General features: G+C 37.5%; 1 protein-coding gene across 2 annotated transcripts; it reads right to left on the bottom strand.

The window, feature by feature from the left end:
- Positions 1–1,548: 1,548 nt before the first annotated feature.
- On the bottom strand, positions 1,549–23,458 carry LOC137958373 (rho GTPase-activating protein 7-like). Of its 2 annotated transcripts, XM_068805348.1 has the most exons (23): positions 23,099–23,458; positions 22,496–22,532; positions 21,373–21,449; positions 20,465–20,535; positions 20,312–20,390; positions 20,056–20,200; positions 17,293–17,412; positions 14,632–14,709; positions 12,599–12,654; positions 12,422–12,491; positions 12,227–12,314; positions 11,529–11,772; positions 10,084–10,305; positions 4,414–4,561; positions 4,232–4,326; positions 3,868–3,917; positions 3,256–3,316; positions 3,094–3,177; positions 2,824–2,937; positions 2,562–2,731; positions 2,379–2,448; positions 2,027–2,230; positions 1,549–1,905 (listed from the first exon to the last, which is right to left on the bottom strand). In XM_068805348.1, exons 1-23 carry the CDS (start codon positions 23,150–23,152, stop codon positions 1,726–1,728), a joined length of 2,517 nt encoding a protein of 838 aa, XP_068661449.1. In that variant the 5' UTR covers positions 23,153–23,458; the 3' UTR covers positions 1,549–1,725. The 2 variants fall into 2 exon arrangements, with proteins under 2 accessions (XP_068661449.1, XP_068661447.1); XM_068805346.1 differs by having other exon boundaries at positions 4,232–4,561.

The raw sequence follows: 23,458 nt of genomic DNA, 5'->3' as shown, positions 1-23,458 counted from the left end.
GGATGTCGAGTGGGTATTCAGTTGTTGATGACTTTTCTACAATGTGAGCAATCAACTACTAGACCAAAATTTGACTATCGAAATGACTCCATATGGAAGCAGGTTGATGAGCATTTAGATGTCAAATTGTTTTCTTCATTTTGGTATTTGGGGGTTGATGCCATATTCCATCCTTCAAATTTTCTCTCTATTTCCCTAGCATTCTAATGCCATTTGATAGGGATTCGAATGTTGACCCTGATTCTTTTGTTCGGAAATTTGAATGCATCGGATATTTTTTAGACTTATTTTTTCTTCGACGTTCAAATGTCGTTGATTGGGCATTCTGCCATTATCATCTGACAGTTCATTCTAGGAGTAATTTTCTGAACTTCGACATTCTAAAGCTGCCAAGGTATTTGCTGCTTTGAGCCATAAAAGTTTTTAGAAAAATCTACAAAATTTCAACTCAAGTGCCAAGGTGAGATTCATTTGTTTGTTATACCATCATTGAGGATCTTGAGACAAAATCTATCCAACAATAGCCGATTAAGGTATGTTGCCGATAAGTGTATCATCAACATTACAAGGAAGTTGCAGGAAGGTGTTTTTTTTATATGAGTGATAAGGATCACAGGAAGATTGTTCACGTTGATGTCTATGGGAAAGATGGGTGACAGTTTGGCCAATTACTTTTACAATTACAATAGAGCCTTATCGTCTTATCATGAGTATTGGCTATATGTGCTAGACAAGTTGAAGAGATTGGTCTACCCCGTGATATGCGATGGACTTAATTGCTCCTTTTTGTCAGCTTGCTGGAAGATATGCTTAGTCTTGGAACAGTGCTTCACTTTACTACAATTTTTTTTTAGGGCTCAAATCAAAGACACGGTTTTGGAGTACATAGATCAGTGGTAATGGACTATTGTAGCCTACGTGTTGGTGATCTAGGGTGCTCCAACGAACTTTAAGTCAACTTTGAGTGTTGTGAGATCATCGAGAGACACATTGAAGTTAAAAGAGAAGTATGCGGAATTTTATTTGAAGACCTTTTCTTCTATGAAGTGTGAGAGGTACTCCGATCGCTCCAACGTAGAAGTGTATAGGTGTTTCCTTTGACGGGCCTCAGATATATCCAGAGTGACATAGTTATCTTTGCCATTTTTCCAAGATTTGAAACTAGTCAAACTTGGAGGCTTAACTCAATTCCTCAGCAAAAGGTTTTTGACTAGTGGAAAACATGCTTTTTATTGAACTGGTAAACTTTGCATCGATTTTGACTACTTGGCAGAAGAGTTCATTTCTTTATACGAAAAGAGGTGGCAAGGATATACTATGTTCAACTATAGAAACTTCATATGTACAATCAAGCTTAGAAGATTTTACATGCTCAAAGTCCTCAAGGGGAAAAGGGCAAGGATTAATCTAGCCTTGAATCCTATATGACTTATGAATCACTTTTGAAAAAGAACATTTTTTTCATACGCAAGTCATTAATCTTGAACATGCTCATCAACACCAAGTTGCCACGTACAGCCCGTGACAATGTCGTAAAACTATTCTATGTTGCAGGGGAAAAAAATGAAAAGAATTTTATTACTAGCTTGACAATTAACTCTTGGAAAAAGCAAGACAACTCCTAGCAGACTTGAAAGTATCAAAAACACATGAACAGAACTACAGATGATACATGCAGTCCCTCGAAGGATATACACTTGGATTAAAACCCAAAATAAATACGTCTCATCTTGGGCCCGCTGCCCATGGTGGAGAAGCTTTGTACAAGAAGCTCTGTGATGATGAAGTTCCATAACTAGGATCCAGACTGTGGAGCTGCTCGATGAGCTGGGACCGTCGGTCCTTGAAGAAGTCTAACCGTGTCGTTAATTCCACCAAGGCAGAAGATGCAACAGGTGGGTGTCTCTGTTAACACGGCAGCCACCAATTTCAGACGTTTAAGTGTACATTTCAGTTGTGTTTAACAAAGCCGGGTCCATTTCAAACGATATAGGAAAAGATGACAAGTGCCGGAACGTCTGCTTACCTCTGTTATCCGGGATATATTGGAAGGTGCTGAGTTAACAGGTGAAAGCTCATCAATAGAAATGCTCGTGGAAACTTCAGAGCTTTTTGAATCACTCAAAGTAGTCAACTCACTCCCTTGCTTTCTCGAAGGTTGTTGCCTGCTGCTTGTAGAAGATAATACTTGTGTCTTCACATTCCTCCAATCTGTTCCGGACGAACTTTCCTGTATGATTTAAGAGTAACATTAGTGTCAAAAAGTAGCTGAGAGTAGCAAAACCAAAGTGATAACAAGAGACGCAGCATCTCTATGCTTGCTCTCAGTGTATACTTCTTTTCTCAACGAGTGAAATGCACCAAAAACCAAAAGATACCTCGCTTCTTTGTTTCCTCTCATGATTGCAAAACGCAAGAGTCGTATCAAAATCCTGTTGAAGTATCTTCCTGCACCACCCATAATTTTTGTTATAAGAGGATAGACTAGATCTTTCACCATCTATCTTTTAATCAAACATTGCAAAATTGAAGTGAAGACAACCAGATGCTAAAGGTCTTACTGTTGTGTATGAAGACCCTGAACATGCTGAAACCGGTCACAAGCATCAGATGGAGGTCCATAGTGATGCTGACGTTGCTGATTAAGTTGATGGTGAAGCTCAGCTACCTTCTGTTTCAACCTAGCTACATCAGCTTCAGCAAGGGCTATCTCCTCGAGCTCAGCTCGTGTCTTCAATGAAAGCAAGACCAAGAAAAAGAGCAGGATAAGAATGGGCACATCCTAATCAGCCAATAAATAACTCCACATGGCCATGTACATACTTTTGAATCCATACCACGCGAACTCGAAATCTGCCCAGAAGACATGCTCAGACCAACTTCCAATGCAGCTCTGAGTTCTCTTTCTGCTAGTAATTGTTCTTGTAGCCTTGAAACCTTTATCAGTTGACGTCAACCATAATGAACATACTTAAGATGATGGACTCTAAAGATCTTAAATCATCACAAGACTATACAACACTTAGAAAGAATAAACAAATCCCAACAAATTAAGAAATTCTTATATAAAGCAAAGGGTAAATCATGCAGTACATCTTGCTCAAGGGCCAAACGACGCTCATGTAAAGCTTGCTTTCTTCTTTCGAGACTGGCTTGCAAAATGGCATTCCCCTTGGCCTGTTAGGCAAGACTTAAAACCCATTAGCAGCAAAAATCTCATTTAAAAGGAACCAATCAAAAGAAAGACAATCTGACCTCCTTTGCAATCCTATTGCGTAAATCATTCTTTGTAATCTCAAGCCTTTGAATGGCAAACCTACACAGAGTCGTTGATCAATTTAGTAAATACAAACGCGCAGAAAAGTAACAAGGAAAACATATTAGTAGGTCAAGTTTTGGTGTAAAATAAAACGATGGACAAATGCTGATCATTTGCAGTAAATTAAGAGAAGAACGAAAGAACAACAGAGTTCAACTGCATACTTTTTTATTCTGACAATGGTGGGTTTAAACAATTTACGTGACAGCCCAAAAAGAGAATTTGATTATGACAGGCCAAAAAGAAACTCACTATGATAAAGCGTCTTCAAAACACCTCATAGCAATGCAGAGGTGGAGCCATACAAGAACCCTATACGTATCAACTTTACACATTATGTAACACCCCTAAGGCCTTACTGTAACATCCATAACCCTATATGTTAAGCATTTTGTGACACTGATAATCTCTCCCAAAATCTGAAACATATCGGATGCTACATGTAACATAACCGGTACACACCATTGCAGCTATGAACAAAGATGACAAAGTTGATCATAAAGAGGCCAGATGTGGAAAAACTAACACTGCAAGAGTTGAAAACTTACTCTTCCTCGCCAGAAGAATCAATTGATTCCATAGACAGATTCTTTCTTGCCTAGAAAAGAACAAAAATAGATCACACAAATCATTACAAATACAGAAGAAAAAGGAACAAAATTTAATTATTACCAACAAATAGCCCACTCACTTCCGCAAAGGGTAAAAATCAAGAGAAGCTTAAAAGTTAATAATAAACAATATATGAAGGCAAAGCCTAGAATTTCTTCCATTCAGAACTGATAGGTGAAGAGGAAGTCAAGCATTAAAGAAAAAAGCTAATTGAATCAGTACTAAAATACCAAACAAGTTTCAAGTGCAAGCAAGCACACCAATCCCGTGAATTACCACAAGACAAAAACTAACACTTACACTGTTGCGTCCCCAGAAAGCAGAACGTTTCACACTGGCATTCGAAACACTTGGTTTAGCCACTGGCTTCTCTTCACATAAACCAGCTCCACATACTGGCAAAGAAAGTGCAGGATCTATTGAAGATAGAATATCACTCATTGACTGATGACACACACTGGCAGGCAAAATACTAGGAGCACCTTTTTCCGTTATTGGAATCTCACTGTTATTTTTTGAGAATCCCTGATCACTGGATTGCCTGGCGAACTTCTGCGGTGGTTTCGGATTTGCAGCTGAATTCTGATTCTCCCTAGGGGAATCGGCATCTGAATCATCCACATCAAAAACCTAAACATTAACACAAGACAGATCAGCTAACACTAGAAAGACACTTAAGAAAAGGAAAGATGCATTAAATCAATTAAAACAGTTGAATCACAAATAATTAGTGGAATAAGTGAGAAATTGAAGAAGAATTAGAGGAAGAAAGAAAAAACAGAGAGAAGAGAGGAGAAGGGTATTTGAAACTGCACTTGTTGGAGGCTAAAAATCGTGTCACCTTTCTCTTTTACTTCTCTTTAGTGTTTACATATGTAAGATGACAATAGGACCCCTTACAACCTCAACTTACATAACTTCATGAATACAACTCATAATTTATCTAAACTTGAACCATAGGTTCCTAACATGACATATAGCCTACATCTAACTCCAAAAGTATACACCAGCAATGGAAAATTACCAAAATACCCTTAAAAAATATTTTAACACTGCCCCTCAAGCTGGAACGTATATATCAAGAAGCTCCTACTTGTTACAAAAAATTCCAAACTCTTTCTTGCCCAAAGCTTTAGTGAAAATATCACTAGTTTGATCAGTTGACCTAAGATACAGTGTGACGATGCTCCACTCATCACTGCTTCACAGATGAAATCAAAATCAACCTCAACAAGTTTTCTACATTATTGGAACACAAGGTTGCTAGCTATAAAGATTGCATGGTTATCATAGTAGATAATCATGGTCTTTGAAGTAATAAAACTCATCTCTTGTAACACTAATCTAACCCACATAAGTTCTCGTGTATCCATTGTTAGGTATTCAACGTCTGCAATTGAATGAGCTACCACATTTTGTTTCTTACTCTTCCAACTAACCAAGTTTCCACTAACAAAAACATAGTAACCAATCGTAGATCTTCTATCCAATTTTGACTCTGCATGATTCACATGTGAGTATCCCTCAATCTTTAAGTGACCAAGGGTTGCATAAAACAAACCTTTTTTCCCAATGCTCCCTTTGAATATCGTAAAATCCTCTTAAGTTGCCTCCATATGAACCTTACAGAGACATTCCATGAATTGGCTGACCATATTGACAGCAAACGATATATCAAGACGTGTGACAGTAGCATAAATAAACTCACCTACCAGCCTCCAATACATAGTCTAGTCCCTAAGTTTTGCACTACCATCTTCATGGAGGTTATGATCAACTTCCCTAGGAGTTTTTGCATGCTTTACCCTTAGTAACCCATACTCTTGAAGCATATCTGCCACATATTACCTAGTAACCTATACTTTTGAAACATATTTAAAAGTTAATACAATTTCCTACTTTACTTCTTCATCGACCAGAAAATACTTTAGAGGCCTTAAGTCTTTAGCATAAAAATGTTTAGCAACATGTGTTTACAATTCCTTGCTTATCGCTTTTAGATAATATTATATCATCCACATAAACCACAATTCCAGTACGTCGTCTCAGAATAAATAAGGAATGCTCAAAATGACTTTTGGAAAAACCCAATGCTATGACTACCTTGCTCAGCTTGTAACCACGCCCTGGGACTCTGTTTAAAACCATAAATGGTCTCATTCAATTTACATACTTTCGCAGTCTCCCCTTAAGCAACATGCCCAGGAGGTTTTTCCATATACATTTCCACATCCATGTCACCATATAAGAATGCATTTTCAATGTCCAATTGAAGTAATGGCCAATTCCGCCGCACTGCCACTGAAACAAGAATCCAAACAGATGATAACATGGCTATAAGGGAGAAAATTTCAAGCACATCCACACTGTAAGTTTGATTATATCCTTTAGCCACAAAACATACCTTGTAACTTTCAATAGACCCATGAGCATTGTATTTCACTTTATATATCCAACAACAACCCACAACCGAAGCACCAAAAGGCAACTCACAGTGTCCAAGTCCCACTATTCAATAGAGCATCCACCTCACGTTTATAGCCTATTTCCACAAAGGAAAAGGCAAACTTCCAACACTGAAGAAGAAATAGTACAAGAAGATAATGATAGAGCAAACATTTTAAAGGACTCCAACTGAGAATGAAAAGAAACAAACTAAGCAAAAGGATGTCGTGTACTTGTATGGACACTTTTACTAACAGCAACAGGAAGATGGAGATCAGTTGCCTCAAGTGCCTCAAATGAAGAAGGTGTTGACTTAGGTTGTAGAGAGAGTCTTTTGTAGTGTTGACCCATGATTTTTGCATTGATACACCTGGCTTGGATACTGGAACTTATGGCAATAGAGTAGATATATCCTCCATATGACTAGGAGCAACAAGACCAGGATGAAGGGCAACACCAAATAAAGAACACGACAAATGGGAAATATGGAGTGTCTTCAAAAAATGTAACATCTGAGGACTCAGGTTATTCTTGTAGATGGACAATTACAATTTATAACCCCTTTTGTGTTCGAAAATACCCCAAAAAAACACATTTCTCAGTTTTAGGAGAAAGTTTATTCGTTGTTAGTTCAAATACATGCACAAAGCAGACACAACCAAAGACTCGAGGATATAATGGAATTAACTCAGCAATTAGACTTGAGAATATGAAATGGAATTTTTCCACCAAGCACTAAAGAAGGCATCCTATTAATAAGAAAACATGCAGTGAGAATTGCATCACCCCAAAAAAATTTAGGGAGATGCATATGAAACAACAATGTGCTCAAAACTTCAAGCAAATGATGATTTTTCCTTTTTGCAACACCATTTTGTTGTGAAGTACACACATGGGAAGATTGATAAGTGATGTCAATAGATTGACGTAAAGAATTAAATTTATAGTTCATAAATTCAAGCCCATTGTATATACACAAAACACAGAGTGAAACACCAAACCAAGTCTTTATTTTATTATAAATATTTTAAAATACATCAAAAACTTTAGATTTCTCCTGTAAGAGTTGCACCCACGTAGATCTACTAAAATCATCAATGAATGACATTACTTATAACCACAGGTATTGACCATACATCAGAATGAACCACCTCAAAAAGACTCCGACTAGAATACTGATTTGGAGGAAACAATGCTCGCCAATGTTTTTCAAGGATACAAGACTCTCGCTAAACTGAGATGGAGATGACAATGTAGGAAATAATTAGGGTAACTCCGTTGAAAATGGATGATCTAGGCAAAGATGCTACTAGAAGAGTGTACCATCGGCATAAATCGCAGAACATGCATGTGATAATGATCCCTCCAAGTGATACAATCCATCTCAATCATGGCCTGAACCAATCATCTTCCTCATCCTGAGGTTCTAAAACACACAATGAGTAGGATAAAGAGTTATTGAGCAATGCAAAGATTTTGTAATTTGGCTTACTAGATAAGATTGACAGAAGATTTAGGAACTAATAAAACAGAATCGAGACACAAAGAAGTAGGTTAAATAGATCCTACTCCACTAACCACCGAAGATGAGCCATTTGCAAGTGTAACTTGTTTACATGGCGAAGATTGACTAGTATTCAAAAAAGCGAACACAAACTTGACAGATTTCTAGTGAGTAACAATTGGCAGATTTTCTCTCCAAGCTAGACAGATTTCTAGTGAGTAGCAATTGGTTCCAGATCTATGAAGATGCTTCGGGCAGGGTTCTCAACCGGGTGGGATCTGATCACTAGCCAATTCTCCTTTCTACATCTTTTGGTAGTTGGGGTCCTGCCCCTTCCGCTTTGAGAACTCTTGGTTACTGGAGGTTGGATAGTTGGGATCTCCGATTACGTAGAGGATTGGATGACATGGATGTCATGCTTGCTTCTTGGCTCCTTAAGGTGATCTCTGAATCTAGGCCCCTTGACTCTTTGGAAGATTCGATGATTTGGTGGTCGGAGGCAAGTGGTACTTACTCGGTCTCTTCTGCCTACACCCTCATCAAGGGTTGGACTTCAGTTACCCCTAAGCATGAGGTTGAATTTATTTGGCGTCTCTCCACTCCGCCGAAGATCAAATTCTTCCTTTGGAGTGCTGGGCTCTACAGAATTTTCACTACTGTCAACCTTCATCACTATGGCAATCTCACTATTTGCACCTCTTGCCCCCTTTGTGGCTTGGAGTAGGAGACCTCTCAGCACCTGTTTGCTACCTGCCCATATTCTTGGTCTATTTGGATGAGCATCCTCAGTCGGTTCTATTTCCAGCTTTGCCTGCTAGAGGACATTCTTGCGATTGGGCGGCTGCTCCTTGGGATCCCCTTCCCTAAATTTGGGAGATTGATCATCTCTACATGCTTGTTTCCATCCCTTGGGGCATCTGGATTGAACGCAACAATAGGCGTTTTAACACCAAGCATCTCCCTCATGGCCAGGTTATCTTCTCGATTACAGACCACATCTCTGCTTGGCTCCACTCCAAGGAGTTCTTGGCACTCTCTGGGCTCTCGCTCAGGGAAAATTGGAGCGCCATTGCCCAGTTAGAAGTTCATCGAAGCCTCCAAAATTGTAGGAATGGCGTCCACCTAATCCGGGCTACATCAAGATGAATTTTGATGGCAGATCCCTCGACAACTCTGGTTTGGCTAGCTATGGTGGGGCTTTCCATGACTCAGTCGGTACCCAACTTTTGTCCTATTCCGGTCCTATGGGCATAGCGGACTCCACTGCTGCTGAGCTTCAGGTCCTCCTCAGAGGCCTCTTCATCTTTCGTGAGCATTTCTCTAGGCCGCTTCACATTGAGGGAGACTTCGTGATGATCATCGGATGGTTCTCCTCTCCCTCTCCCCCACCATGGCATCACAGGGATGTTTACCATTTCATTTTAGACATTCTCCCCTTTATTACCTATATTTGACCCCATGTTCCCTATTCTACAAATTCTGTTGCAAACGGTTATGCTAAGCAAGGGGTCTCCCTCCTTGCTCCTCTTGTAAGGAGAAGGCCTGTCCGAACTTGTTTTGTTTTTGTTTTAATGAAATCATCACTTTCTCAAAAAAATATATATATTGTTTTAACAATTAGCAAGACTCTAAACACCTCTTTATATTTCCTTAAAACCATAATATAAGAACAAAAAAATAAGAGGCAATGTTTGCAAACATATCTAGAACATGTTTGCAAAGAAAAGTCAAAAATCAGAGTCATCTTAACAATGAAAGTACCAAATGTGAACCTTTGACAGTTAGAAATCCTTGTTTTTCTTTTCTTTTTTTTTTGTTTAAGTATCTTTGTTTTTCATTAACATGTGAAAGTATTCAAAGCTCTGATTGCTCAAATTTCTCAATAAATTTATTGCATATGAGACGTCCCAGCAGTGTGAGACATAATTTTAGGATATCTGCAAATTATCTCCTTCGACAAATATCCAAAGAATGGCACCACCAAGTAATGACTCCAATTAGATAAATAAATCACAATTTTCATAGAGAAAAAGAATTAATTTAAAACAATACTCAAGCACATATCCTTCAATCAGGACCACTAAAAGCAAACATATCACAACAGCAAGCCCTCAACTAAGATAACCATAAGCTGCATGCATGGTAGGAATAGGAGAGACAAAGATCACAAGAAGCAATATTTTCTTTTAAAAGACGCAATGACCTTGAAGTCATAAAGGTCGCTTCCAGCATATCCACTGATTTCACTCGATTTTCCACTAAGAACACGTTCAGGATCTTCATCCACCTCAGCATCATCATCATTTTCAGCATCATGGTATCCGTTATTTTTTAAATCCAAATTATCATCATCAGAAGATTCCACACTTCCACTGTTTCCCATCTGAGAATCAGGTGATGTGGAGCATCTATGCAAATTCTTGTCCTGAAATAAGAAATCAAAACGCAATCCAGCTTTAGCACAGTAAAGCAAGAGTTTCTTGACATAAAAGAGTGAACACTGTATTAGCATTTTTGCTAACTTAAACAACTGATTAACGGTCCAGATCCATAAAAAAGGAAAAAGGCTAGCTGATCATCCAATAAACAAATAAAAAACCCTGCATAAATATCAGCTACCTGAACTTTTATTTGTGTCGACAATCTCCTGTTTGGTTGGATAAATGGCTTTCTTCGTGTGTACCTCATAGAATGAGGTTAAACTTTTCATTATTAATTGAAGTTTTTTTTTCTTGAAATGATGTTATAATTGAAGCTATTTGATCATCAGTACCACCAAACTCATCATTTACTAGTTTCTTTATTTGGACTCACCAGATGAAAGTCAACTAAGTAAAAGGTCCTTGAGTCAAAAAAAAAAAAAAAATCTCCTTTCTTTTTAAATGCAAAATCAGTAAAGTTTATAAACATACTAAATAAACAATTAAGAATTTGAAGCCTATTTGTAAATTGTTAAAATCAGGTCCTAGTCCATCCCAAAATGACCAGCCAAAAGGAGATCTCTTCCCTAGTAATAAACACCATGCTTTTCTTATTTTGGATCCCTGAGGGACTATTCTTAATACTCCCACTCACATGTGAGTCCCCCTTTATAACTTCTACACACAGAAAACTTTGGGTGGAGGCCCACTTATGAACATTTGAACCGATGCCATGGTAAAAGTGGATCCAAGTCTAACCTAAAAGGACTAACTGAAGTTCGAAAGTTTCATCCCAAGTAATAAGCACTAGAACTTTTTTATACTAAATCCTTTACAAAAAAAAGGCGAATTTTATTCAAAGCAAAGCCAAATAAAAACAACAAAGTAAACAAGAGGGGGTCCAGATACAACGAGGGAATAAAGGGAGACATGGGGAACAATGTGGAACTATTCTTAACACAAGCAAATAAAAGTAAATCATGGTCAACCAAAAAAGAGCAACTCAACTGAAACAAAACCAAATGCAAACACAAATCATACCAGCTAAATAAGTTAAGCACCTAAGCTTATAACCATTCACAAATGTAAGACCCTTCAGCCATAACACTTAAATTAAATATATTAAATGCACAAATAACCCACTTAGTAATAAATGAATATAAACTATTATTTCCTACATGGGTATAGAAAGAAGTTGCAGATAGAAAGAGTTAGATAAAAATCATACATCAAAGATGCTCTCATATTCCTCCACAAGTGTTGTTATAATGGCATGAGCATTATTTGCAGCATTTGCAGCAGCTAGAAGCTGGGCAGAATTATCCACATTCGTATCAAAATCATCCTCCAACTCACATTCCCCAGCTAAAAGTGGACGCAGTAACAAGGGGGCCATGCAAGCAGCAACTGCCGAGGATGTCATCCGATTCTCAGAAGAATAAGCAGCAACAGTGTGCATCATCTTCAGAATCCTGTGCCAAAAGACCCCATTAAAAGAGGGAACAGAAACACAGGTGAGTAACAGTCTTGTAAGTATCAAAACTTGGAAACTCATTAAGCATAAAGATGCCCCAAAAAGAAACAACCATTACTAGCAACAAGATGTTAGCAATAAGAGTAACTCGCACGGAAAAATGCTGAGCATATTTGAATAAGTGACTTACTAGTCAAATGCTACGCACTTTTCATACACAAATCTAATTACTCTCATAATATCGAGTACAGAAAACGAATACCCTAGGACAAACATCATTGAAAAGAGTTCTTTCTTTAATGCTAATTACACATGCAAGCTACAGAACTTTTCCCTGATGAGACTGGAACCAATTTTCATACAAGAAAACCCAAAAAGTAACAAGCAACAGTATCACTATCATTATGAAATTTAGTTCTTGGGGGCAAGTGACAAAGAAACAAAAAAATTACCTTTGTAATAATCTTCGATTTGGTTCTGGAAATGTATCAGATATTGCGGAGCGGATGGCACTAATCCGAGCATCCTTTAGCTCTATTCCTAGCCACATACATTAACATATAGTCCATTAAATATTTGGTGAGCTTCAGCAAGGTGTTGCACTTTTTTATAATTTACATGTCTATATTCAGAGCACTTTCACTTACTATATGCTTCAAGTAATGCAGTACAGCAGGATGCAGGAACAGGAGATGAAGGCAGCTCCCTAAGAACATGCTGCATATTCAGATAGTATAATATAAAGGTTTAGAAAGTGCAACATAAAAAAGTAAAAACGGAGAAAATTACCAACTACATAAATGAAATAATTGATGAATCATTACCTTAACACAGTCGCCAACAACATGGGGATCTTCATCAGATGCAAACTCTGTCTTACCTGAAAGCAAGTTAAACAAAGGTAAATATAATGCTTGCGCAAAGCATTAAGAAGAATGAAAAGCAACCATTAAGGAAAACGTCAATGAGAATGATCAAACAAGAATTGGGTCATTTTTTGGATGTCAATGAGAAAAGATATTTCAATTAATGGAAGCTCCCTGGAGTAGACAGAGCACAAAGGATATAGTCATATCAAATAATAAGGTTTTGCTGGTCAGCCCCCAGCTCTAGTAATGCCACAAAAACTAAGTTGAAGAATAAGGTTGAAATATGAGTAATAATTATTAAATCAACTTAAGAAGAAACTAAGAAAAGAAGAAGAGTGAAAAAGGAAGAAATCTGAAGAGAAAGAAGAAAAGAAAAAAAGAAGAACAAAGAATAAAGAACAGAAAAAGAGAAGAAGAGAAGCCAACGAATTCCAAAGAAAACAAACCCAGAATCTCTTTAGGGTTCTACCTCTCTCAAGCTGTTTCTTATACTTAAATAAGATGGGTTACATAATTACAATAATACCCATAAGACTCTCAGTAAAGAACTATTATAAACCATATGCTCGATACAAGATTCTTGCCTCAATCTCACTTCTAACAATGAGTAACCACTACACCAGCTTGTCAACTCTAAAAAGTTCCTGGTTTTCGAATTTCAAGTTAAGAACTTGAATTTGCAGGTCTTGTTTTGTAACTTATAGTAGTTAGAACAAGAGAAAAGGTCACTAAGAAACTATTTTCAGCAAAAGAAAAGAGACAATTGTGTTCAAGTAACCAAAAAGAAAATTCAAATTAACGTTCAAAGCAATTCATGGTTACAAAAAATCTCCCAAAATACACTACATCACTAAAACAAAATTTTCCTAGGACGAAACTTCTCAATTACAATTCAGTTGTGACATAATAAATTGAAACCACTTGCTAGGAAAGAATTCCAAAAACTAACTTAGATACAAACTACCAACAACAAACTAACTTTAAGACTTTCTTAAGTTGACCAATAATAAAGAAACTTACTAACCAAACACTTTCTTAAAGAAAATTCTCCTAATTAGGACTGCGTGATAAACTAGGAAACTAGTAAAAGCAGAAATTTTTTTACTTTCCCTTGATAGAAGGTTCTAAAACAAAAAAAATTCCTTACACAGTAACTTTCCAAAAATGTAAACAGTTATATGTCAGTCTTCTTCTTTCCTTTTCTTCTTCCTTCTTTTACATGTTTTCAACTGTTTTGCAAGAGTTTCTTCTTCCACCATTAAGCCATGTGCTAGATCTAGCTAACAATCGGCAATCCCATTAGCACTCATAAGGCAGTGAGTGTAACAATCAGCATACAAGATGCATCTAAGGTAGTCTTTCCCCCAAAGATCCAACTAATAATGACTGCCAAGTCCCACTCAATAACAAGAGATGAGGTGAACTTGCCAGCGGCCAAGGAGACTGGGCCTTAGCCCCACTTTATGAGATCAAATTGACCAAAAGGAGCTGAGTAGTCCAGACGGACACCACCAGAAAATCCCGGATACCACTACTGCACTATCATCAATGTTACCAAACAGCTGGACAAACAATTGCATGTCTAATTGAATGAACTACCAGCTTCCAATTCTTCTGGATAACAGCAGTAGGAATTTGGAGGAATCTATAAAAACTTACTAGCATAGGAAAGGTAATAAGGGAACTGAATAGAGTACCCAAGATAATGAAACCATGGAATGGACAACATCAATGTCATAGTTTGCAGGTTTTGCAATTAAACATATCAAGACCATTTTTTTCAGAACACAGGATCATCGATTGACCACCCAAGATGCACACCCTTGCCTACAGTGGGACATTTAACCAGTTATTGACATTAATACAAGCCATATGAAGAGAAGTCAGTATCAAGACTGCGGACAGGAGAATAGCACCAATCAGTTGTATAAAATGTAAAGGTGCAGAAATCCTATGGCCAAATCTAGTCCTTAATGTTAGAGATAAACCTTGCTCATATTCTTGCACCCTCTGTTCAACCTCTTCAACATCTGCAGATTGTCGCAGAATACCTTCCACTTTAACGCCTGTTTAGGAAAACATTTAATTGATAATAAACATACAACTGTTTAATTACAGAAAAACAGAAAATATCACAGAGCTACACAATTCAAATGACAAAACAAAAAGAGTTCACTCTAGATGGCATCATTATAATTTTTTCACATACCTTATTAAACTTGAAATGTCTAAATAGGGAATGAATATTGTTCAACTATATAGCTTATGTTCTATGTTTAGTGCTGCAGTTGCTGATTTACTTTCTTGCCCTCGTGGTAAGTCATTTTATTGAGGATATTTTTGTACTCAGTAAAACAAACATTCGTATACATCGGACATTAGGGAAAGAGCTCATGCAACTGAGTTTGGATTCAGTCGGTGCTCTATAGATCATTTTGTCTTTGTCAAGAATACCTTAAAGGGAAAAGTATTACTAGCAATGATGCAAACAGCATAAAAGAAGTCAAAGAGAAAATATGCAAAGAATTAAAAACAAAGGATCTTTGGACTTCTAAAATATTTTCTAGGTATTAAGGTATTCCAGTCAAAGCATGGGATTGTATTATCTCAAAGAAAGTATATTTTAGATCTACTAGAGGACACAGCGATGATGGCAACACAAAGCTATGTGCAAGCTCTGAAGAAGATGTTGATATAAGTAAATATCAAAGGCTTATGAAAAAACTCATTTACCTCACACAGACCAGACCAGATATATTATATGCAGTAAGGGTGGTAGGTCAGTATATGCACAAACCACAACTTACCCATTGGCAAGCCTTGGATGAGGAAAAAATTTCTCTATAAGAATCATCGCCACTTCAACATAAAAGGTCTGTCATATGCATATTAGGCTGGATCACCTGATGACAAGAAGTTCACTTCAAGGTATTGTACCTTAGTTGGAGGTAACCCGGTTACATGGAGAAGCAAAAAGCAAAGTATTGTTAGAAAGTCTAGGGTAGAAGCAGAGTACAAAGCTATAGCCCACACAGTCAGTGAGCTTCTATGGATCAGATCCCTTCTTACTGAATTGGGATTCTATAAAGAAGCTTCTATGGAATTATATTGCGACAACTGGGTGGCTATTCAAATCACCTCAAATCTTATCTTCCACAAGAGGACAAAACACATTGAGGTAGATTGCCACTTTATACGGGAGAAATTTCAAGTTGGTATCTTATCTCTCAAACATGTTTCATTACAAAAGCAAGGGCAGACATTCTTACGAAACCAGTCACATTCAAGATTTTAACCACTATATCCTTGAGGGGGAGTGTCGGAAGACATCTCAAAGTGGCATCAATGTAATTACCTTCTCCACATCAAGGAAGTAGCAAAGAAGGTAATTTAAAGGTCTTCTCATAAGGATGGCACAAGGGTGTAATTATCTAAGAAAATGTATGTCTACTTATGTCTTTTCCTTTCTAAAGCTTGTAGCCCTAAGGGCATTATAGTCATTGTAAACTTCCTTCTACAACTATAAATAAAGGCTCAAGGCATGGGGTAAATTATTAAGTCTCCTCTCTCCTCTCTAAAATTTGTCCTTAGAATTGTCTCCTCTCCCAAGCTCTCTCTCCATCTCTCTAGCCAAGTTGTCTCTTCTTTCTCTCTTCTCCTTTCTTCTCTCCTTTTCTTCCTCTCCTTTTTTACTACCATGGTCGAGGACTTTGTCATGGGATCCTAAATTCAACACATCTCACCTTCTAAGCATCAATTTTGAACTAAAAATAACATATATGGTCTCTCACAATCTTCTTTCTCAAATCCTCCAAATACTAACACCCAAGCTTATGTAACAAATATGCCCAAAAAGCTTCATAATACCGACTTGTTCGCTGATTTTTTCAACAGCATCAATTTCGAAATGTATTGGGTAAACCAAGCAACACTTAAGCAATTATGATGACAATCCCCTTTTCTCAAAATATTGACCAACCAAATTTTCCGAGAAAACGAAGAGCTTCTTCAAGGAATGAAGGACCATCATCAATGTCTTCCAAGGCAAGTAGAATTGGTCTCCCAACAACCATTAACTTGACAGGGCGTTATTCTTACCCTCATGTTGAGCCATTGTACTGAAGGTACTTTTGTATTTCACACACAAACACTCGTATCTAATAGACATTAGGGAATGAGCTTGTCCAACTAAGTTTCTTCTTCCCCTTCTTTGGTTCATGCAATTCCTCTTCTCTCTCAACTCTCTTCACTTTCCCTCTTCCACTCTACTTTGTCTGCCCAAAGAACAGTTTAATGGAACCCAGAAACCTAACTAATGTCTTACTAAATTTCATAAGTGCAAAGTAACTAAGTAAATCTTACTAGAGTTCATAAGTGCAAAGTAACTAAGTCTCACAAGAAATGATGCATCACACCTTCTAAGCATCAATTTTGAACTAAAAATAACATATATAGTCTCTCACTATCTTCTTTCTCAAATTCTCCAAATATTAACACCCATGCTTATGTAAAAAATATGCCTAAAAAGCTTCATAATACCTACTTGGCTGATTGTTTTTCTACAGCACCAATTGAAATATGTAATGGGTAAAACAAGCAACATATAAGTGATCATGACGACAGTCCCATTCCTGAAAATCTTGACCTACCAAATTTTTCGAGAAAACGAAGAGCTTTTTCTAGGAATGAAGGACCACCATCAATGTCTTCTAAGGCAAGTAGAATTGGCCTCCCAACAACCATTGACTTGACAGGGCGTTTATCTCTCCCTGTGGAAAATATAACAAATACATCAGCAGAAAAATTACCATCAAAGGCAAATCTCAAACCACAACTGGTCCTCCTTTTTTCTTTTTAATGTTCAGAAATTTTATCAAAAATCAAGAAAAATCTGTATAAACTAAAAACCAAAAATTAGTTAAAAACAATAGAACAGTTATATACCAGTCATAAAGTGAGAAACATTCTGAAACCTACCCCAGATTTTGAGAATAGAGGACAGACACACATAGTAACCACAACATACTTTTTTTTTTAAAGAGGAAGTATAAACTATTAAAAAGAGAAAGAAGAAGTACAAAAAACCTAGCTACAAGGGTCTTCCTCCACAACAAGGTGTTGAAGCAAAATACTCAACTTAACCTGAATATCTGTCAAATAATTGGTAGAATGAGGAATGTGCTTCCAATTACAATTTAAAGAAGAAATTAAATTACAAATATCAAAATACATATCCCAATGTCGCCAGGGAGGTCGGATTGACTTTGCATGCCAATCAATGACAATTTTTGAGTCCCCTTCGATGCAAAAGGGGTCCGTGAGCCGGCTTGTGAAGATTTGAATCTCTTTAAGCAGTCCAGAGAGTTCTGCAGTGGTGGAGTCGGAAACTCCAAGTGGCCCAACGAAGTAGAAGAGGAGACAGCCATTTGTGTCTTGGATAACTCAATATCCCGCAGGACCCGGACAGCCAAGAGGCGCACCCATCAAAGTTTAGTTTGTAGTGGCATACTGGTGGAGGGGCCCAGATAGCCATAATCGGGGGGGTGAGGAGAAGGTCGAGTCAACCCAGCAACCAGCTACCATTTTCCTCTGAGATTAGAGGCGCTAAAACTTATGAACTCCTTTCGGGTCAATAACCAAGTTGTTACGTGGCCCGCAATGTTATCAATCAAAATTCCAGTAGGGATAGATTTAAAGTTGATTTTTTTGTTATTGCTTTCCTGCCATATAGCCCATTGGATATACCCAACGCAGCACGAGAGAAGCATATTTCCAAGCTTTGGGAATCTAGCATTGGTCATTGAGAGAATAGTGGATGACAGATTTTGTGAGGCGTAGTACTAAAACAAAATTTTATTTAAGAGGATAGTCCAGATAGTATGGGCATAGTGGCAAGATAAGAGTATATGATTAGCAGTTTCTGGAGCCTTTTGGTAGAAAGTGTAAAGTTGGGTCCAAGGCCTATCCCAAAAATGACTAGTCAACTTAGGAAACTTCTTTCCCAACTAATAAACTCAAGATCTTTGTACTCACTAATCCATGTGGGACTATTCCTTAACACTCCCCCTCACGTGTAAACCATCTTTTGTGACTCTACAAGTAGATAATTTAGGAGTAGGTAGTTTAGGTGTAGGCCCTCTTTTGTGGCTCTACAAGTGGATAATTTAGGCGTAGGCCCTCTTTTGTGGCTCTACAAGTAGATAGTTTAGGTGCAGGCCCACATATGAGTACCCGCTCTAATACCATGTGGGACTATTCCTTAACAGAAAGGATAAGAGAGATTCTAGACAGGGGTTCCACGCCGAATTAAAGAATCCAAGGTGAGGATTTTATTTCTACAAGCACTCCAGATAAAAAAATTTGCACGGTGGGGAAAGTAGGGTCCAAGCAATGGCCGCAAGGTGATTGGGATGGTTTGAATTGGGGTTACTAAGGAAGTTGTAAGTTGAGGCAGTTGAGAAGGTACCTTTTGGACAGGGGGTCCAGATCAGAGAATCAGGCAAAGTGCGGGGTTTAGCTGTACAGAGGCTAGAGAGGAGATTAGAAGCCAGAATGGCTTCAGAATCCAAGAGAGTTCTTCGGAGGTTCAAATTCAGTCCCCAATTTCAGACTACAAATCTGAGATAGAGGCATCAACATTTCTTGCCAGGACTGAAATAGACTCATAACTGTTTTTGAGGCTGCATCGTCCAATCCACCAATCGGACCAAAATTTTGTGAATGTCCCATTACCAACATAGAATTTAACTGCCTTCTTGAAATCAGGAAGTAGCATGGTTATTTTTTTCCAAACAGGGGATAGACGATAGTGTCTTCCACCCTCAGTCCACCAACCCAAATCTTTGTTGGCTTTGGCAGCAACTAAAGCTCTCCAAATCAGATCTGGGAAGAGATTGAATTTCCAAATCTATTTTAGGAGGAGAGCAGCATTTGTAGTGGTTGTATTGTGGATACCAAGTCCACCAACGTGTTTAGGTTTGCATACCTCTTCCCATTTCACCAAGTGATACCTCTTTTCACCATTTGGCCCTCCCCACAGAAATCTTCTTTTGATGAGTTCGATTTTGTGTCTAATTGAAGCAAGGAACCGGAACATAGATAGAAAGTAACCACAACATACTTAAGACACTCCAGCAGAGTACAGACAGTAGAGCAGTTAACAAATAGGTAAACTTCTTTCACAACCATACCCAACCAACAAAATTGCACGAGTGGTGCTGTTGATGTTTATCTTTGGAGTTAAAAACAATAGATACACAACATTCTCAAAAGCAGGACTTGTTAGCACAAGACATTCTGCTGCTTGTGAAACATTCACACACTCAGAAATGACTACATTACCCAGTTGTTGCCAAAAATAAGGATGCCAATGCATTTTGGATAACATATTATTAGTAGAGAGAGGTACCAACATTTTTGGAAAGATCCATCAATTGTTTCCGCTGTGTCATTACGAAAAATTCCATTATGCCCCATCACAAGTGCAGCACTTGGAGCCTGTGCCAGAGCCTGTTCCAAGGCTGTTTTCCACTCATACAGATCCTCTGACGACTCAGCCTGGAGAATTTGAGAAGCAAAAACAACAAGTACATCAAATGTCAACAAAATTAATAGAACAGCAAAGAACTTGAAACTTATTTCTTCATGGACAGGGAATAAATGAAGTACCTTAAGAGTAAAAGTTCGCCCATCACGCCCATCAGGAAACAACACTGTCAGCAGTTTTTTATCTTCTCTTACTACCACACTATAAAAATCACACTTTAATACAGTCAAGAGAACAAATGCAGCAAAAAAAAATAAAAATTAATTTGGAAATACCTGCCCGAATTATTCAAATCAATTCCACCTAGAGTCAGATTAACTTCACCCCCTCTCTGGGGAAGTGCGCTCTGAAAATCAACTCAACCAGCAATCAGAAATTGCTCAAATGACCCAAAATGAACTACTTCCATTTACTGTTAAATTTCCATGACAGCAGATCAAGATTTCCATGAACAGATGCCAACATAAACACATTTTTTTTCTGAATGAAACACAGACCATAAGATCAAATTTAGCAAAGCCTATGGCATGGCTAAGTCACATATATAAATAACTTTTTAATAACAACGAGACGCGAAAACATATTTAGAGAGAACTCTCAAAGAAGCAAAAGTACTATGAAGACATCGATACAGAAAATACATACAACTCAACTTCCAATCTATCTCAAAAAATAAAACAAAAGAGAAATAATAGTTAGACATATAAATAATAATTAAACAACAAGACAAAAGCAAAAGAAAAAAATTCAAAAAAGCTGGTCATGCATCAACTGAGCGAAATATATTTCCACCAAAACAAATAAAAAGAAGAGTCAGATATATGCCCAAACACAAACATGCATCTGACATGCCTAGGATACATGAGCACGAGTTACCCTAAAAAGGTGCAAGCTCAGATTCCCTTTAGATAGTCTCAATCTCCAGAGAAAGTTTTTCTACTCATATGTAATATGCAAGTTCAGGTTCCATATGTCATATCTTCTAAATTTCTGTTTTGCCTTGGGCTTTGGAATAAAGTTAACCTTTCAAAAGAAAAAAGTCATTTTTTCTTTTTCTCATACCAGAATGTTTTGCCACTTAGAAATGGAAAAGTAAAATTATTTTGGAATAAATGGATGATGTACAAGGTGATAAGCCAAAACACAGTGACAAAAAAAATTTTGAAAGCAAGTCAATACTAACAGGATCATTTTTGAAGAAAACCAAGGATGTACGAGTGAGGATGAACCAACGCTTCTTCCATGATTTCCACCCAATTCCTGCAAATTTAGTTCAGAAAGGAAAAAAAGGATTTTCACGACTTATCACTTAGTAAAGAAAAAAGAATAAATAAACAGTGTCCCTGCATAGCTCATATACCACTACATTGGCGCAAAGGAAAGGAAAAAAAGATTTTCATGAGTTATCACTTAGAAAAGAAAAAAGAATAAATAAACAGTGTCACCGCATAGCTCATATACCACTACATTGATGCAAAGGGAAACTTATACTACCCTAAGCAATGCAAAGACTTCCCCAGAAGTTCTAGTAAAGTAAACAATCCCAAAACAATATTGCTAATTTAAGTTAGGATCGCATCAATGATTCTACTTCCACTGATGAACAAAGGCTGATAATGATAGCAGATTAGTTGACACATCCAATGTGTCATTAATGGTTGAGCCACTGATGAACAGACCTTTCTGCCATTAGCTCATATGAGGTCATGGATCTAGGCAACATTGTAAACAAGTTCTTCTATTTGACTTGCACATCAAAAACAAGGGTTACGCTATCTCAGAGAGAAACAAAAATCTTTCATAAAATAAACGTATCCAGTGAATGGCAAGAGTTGATCAAAATTGTTGGTGCAACAGAAAAGCACAACTATGAAATTTTGAGCAGCACCATGTCGACTCCAGTTCAGAAAAACGAAAAATACCTCTTCTTCTTTTGAATGGTGTAGGAAAACTGCTTAACACTGACAGAAGAGTTAGTACTAAGAGTTCTTAGATTAGAAAAGAGAGCATCTAGCACTTAAAGTTACCCGGCGATGAGTGGTCTAAGCCAACATATGTTATGTTCTCATCTTCAACAAGTACAATGGAGAATATATTAAATGGTGAACAAACAGCAACTCACTTGTATCATCTATTAAAGTGGAGTTATAGCCGAGGCACATCAGAATTGGATAAGGCAAAAAAATACGTCCACAAGCATAAGCATTTGTGTATCACAATGCAGAGTCACGTTTCCATAGAATGAATAGCTTAGTTGACGGTGCAAATGAGCAGAAATTCTGGAAAGAAAAAAAATGTAGACTAACCTTTAGAGGAAATGAAAAGAGGGCCACTCTTGAAAACCTGTGTTGCAAGGCCAATGTTAGCTACACACATCGTCCAAGAACCATATTAGAAAACAGATGCAAATTCAGGAACAAATTGCGTTTTGGTCCAAAACTGCATCTCGTTAAAGGAAGAAATGGTCCAAAATAAGTGCACGATATTCACTAAGAACCAACATTAAGATATCCCGTAGAAAAATCAGAATAAACCAGAGCATTTCATACCCCACCAAGGTACATTCCCTTGAACGGCAACGATAATACATTAAAGTGAAAGACAAGTAGAGACAATGTCGTCAAACAATCATTTTAGACAACATTAAAAGGAAACACGCATTTCAGAACGGAAGATTATTTCCATAATGGGATCAGATTAAAAGGTACAGTACCAATGTTTATGAAGAAAAAGAAAGAAAAAAAAAAAGAAAAAATTCGAGCAACTGCTTGGGAATAAAGATCACACCCACACCCTACTTGCTCCTCACATAACCCCTATTCTCAGTCACAGTGATACTTTGCTTCTCAATTCCGACAATGAAAAACCAGAAAACCAGAAAAATAAAACGAAAAAAGAAAGACAGATACCGTGTTCATCACTCCAGCCCTCGGCCGCTCGAACTGCGCCAACGAAGCTGACATTTCCACAAAATGCCGCCAAAATTATGGAATCAAAATTTTCAGTAATGCCGAACATTTCAAATAAGACAATGCAATGGCTTCCATAACCTACAAACGAGAGCCGATTATCAACGTACTGAAGAAATAGTATTTTCTCGTCTGATTACATAGAAACGAAGGCAAAAAACTGAATTCTTAAGGAGAGGTGAGACGGATCTGAGGCAGAACGAAGTAATAACAGCGTGCTGCAAGAACAAGGGTCTCAAAATGAAGAAATAGGGGCGAAATTGAGGGAAAGGAAAATAGAAAGTCCTCGATCTGAGAAAT

Source organism: Aristolochia californica, unplaced genomic scaffold, assembly GCF_029961685.1.
Source record: "Aristolochia californica isolate CCGP_79_NKW_82.1479 unplaced genomic scaffold, dmAriCali1.0.hap1 SCAF_3, whole genome shotgun sequence".
Classification (NCBI taxonomy): Eukaryota; Viridiplantae; Streptophyta; class Magnoliopsida; order Piperales; family Aristolochiaceae; genus Aristolochia; species Aristolochia californica.
The sequence above is the reverse complement of the archived record's forward strand: the minus strand, read 5'-3'. Positions and strand labels throughout refer to the sequence as shown.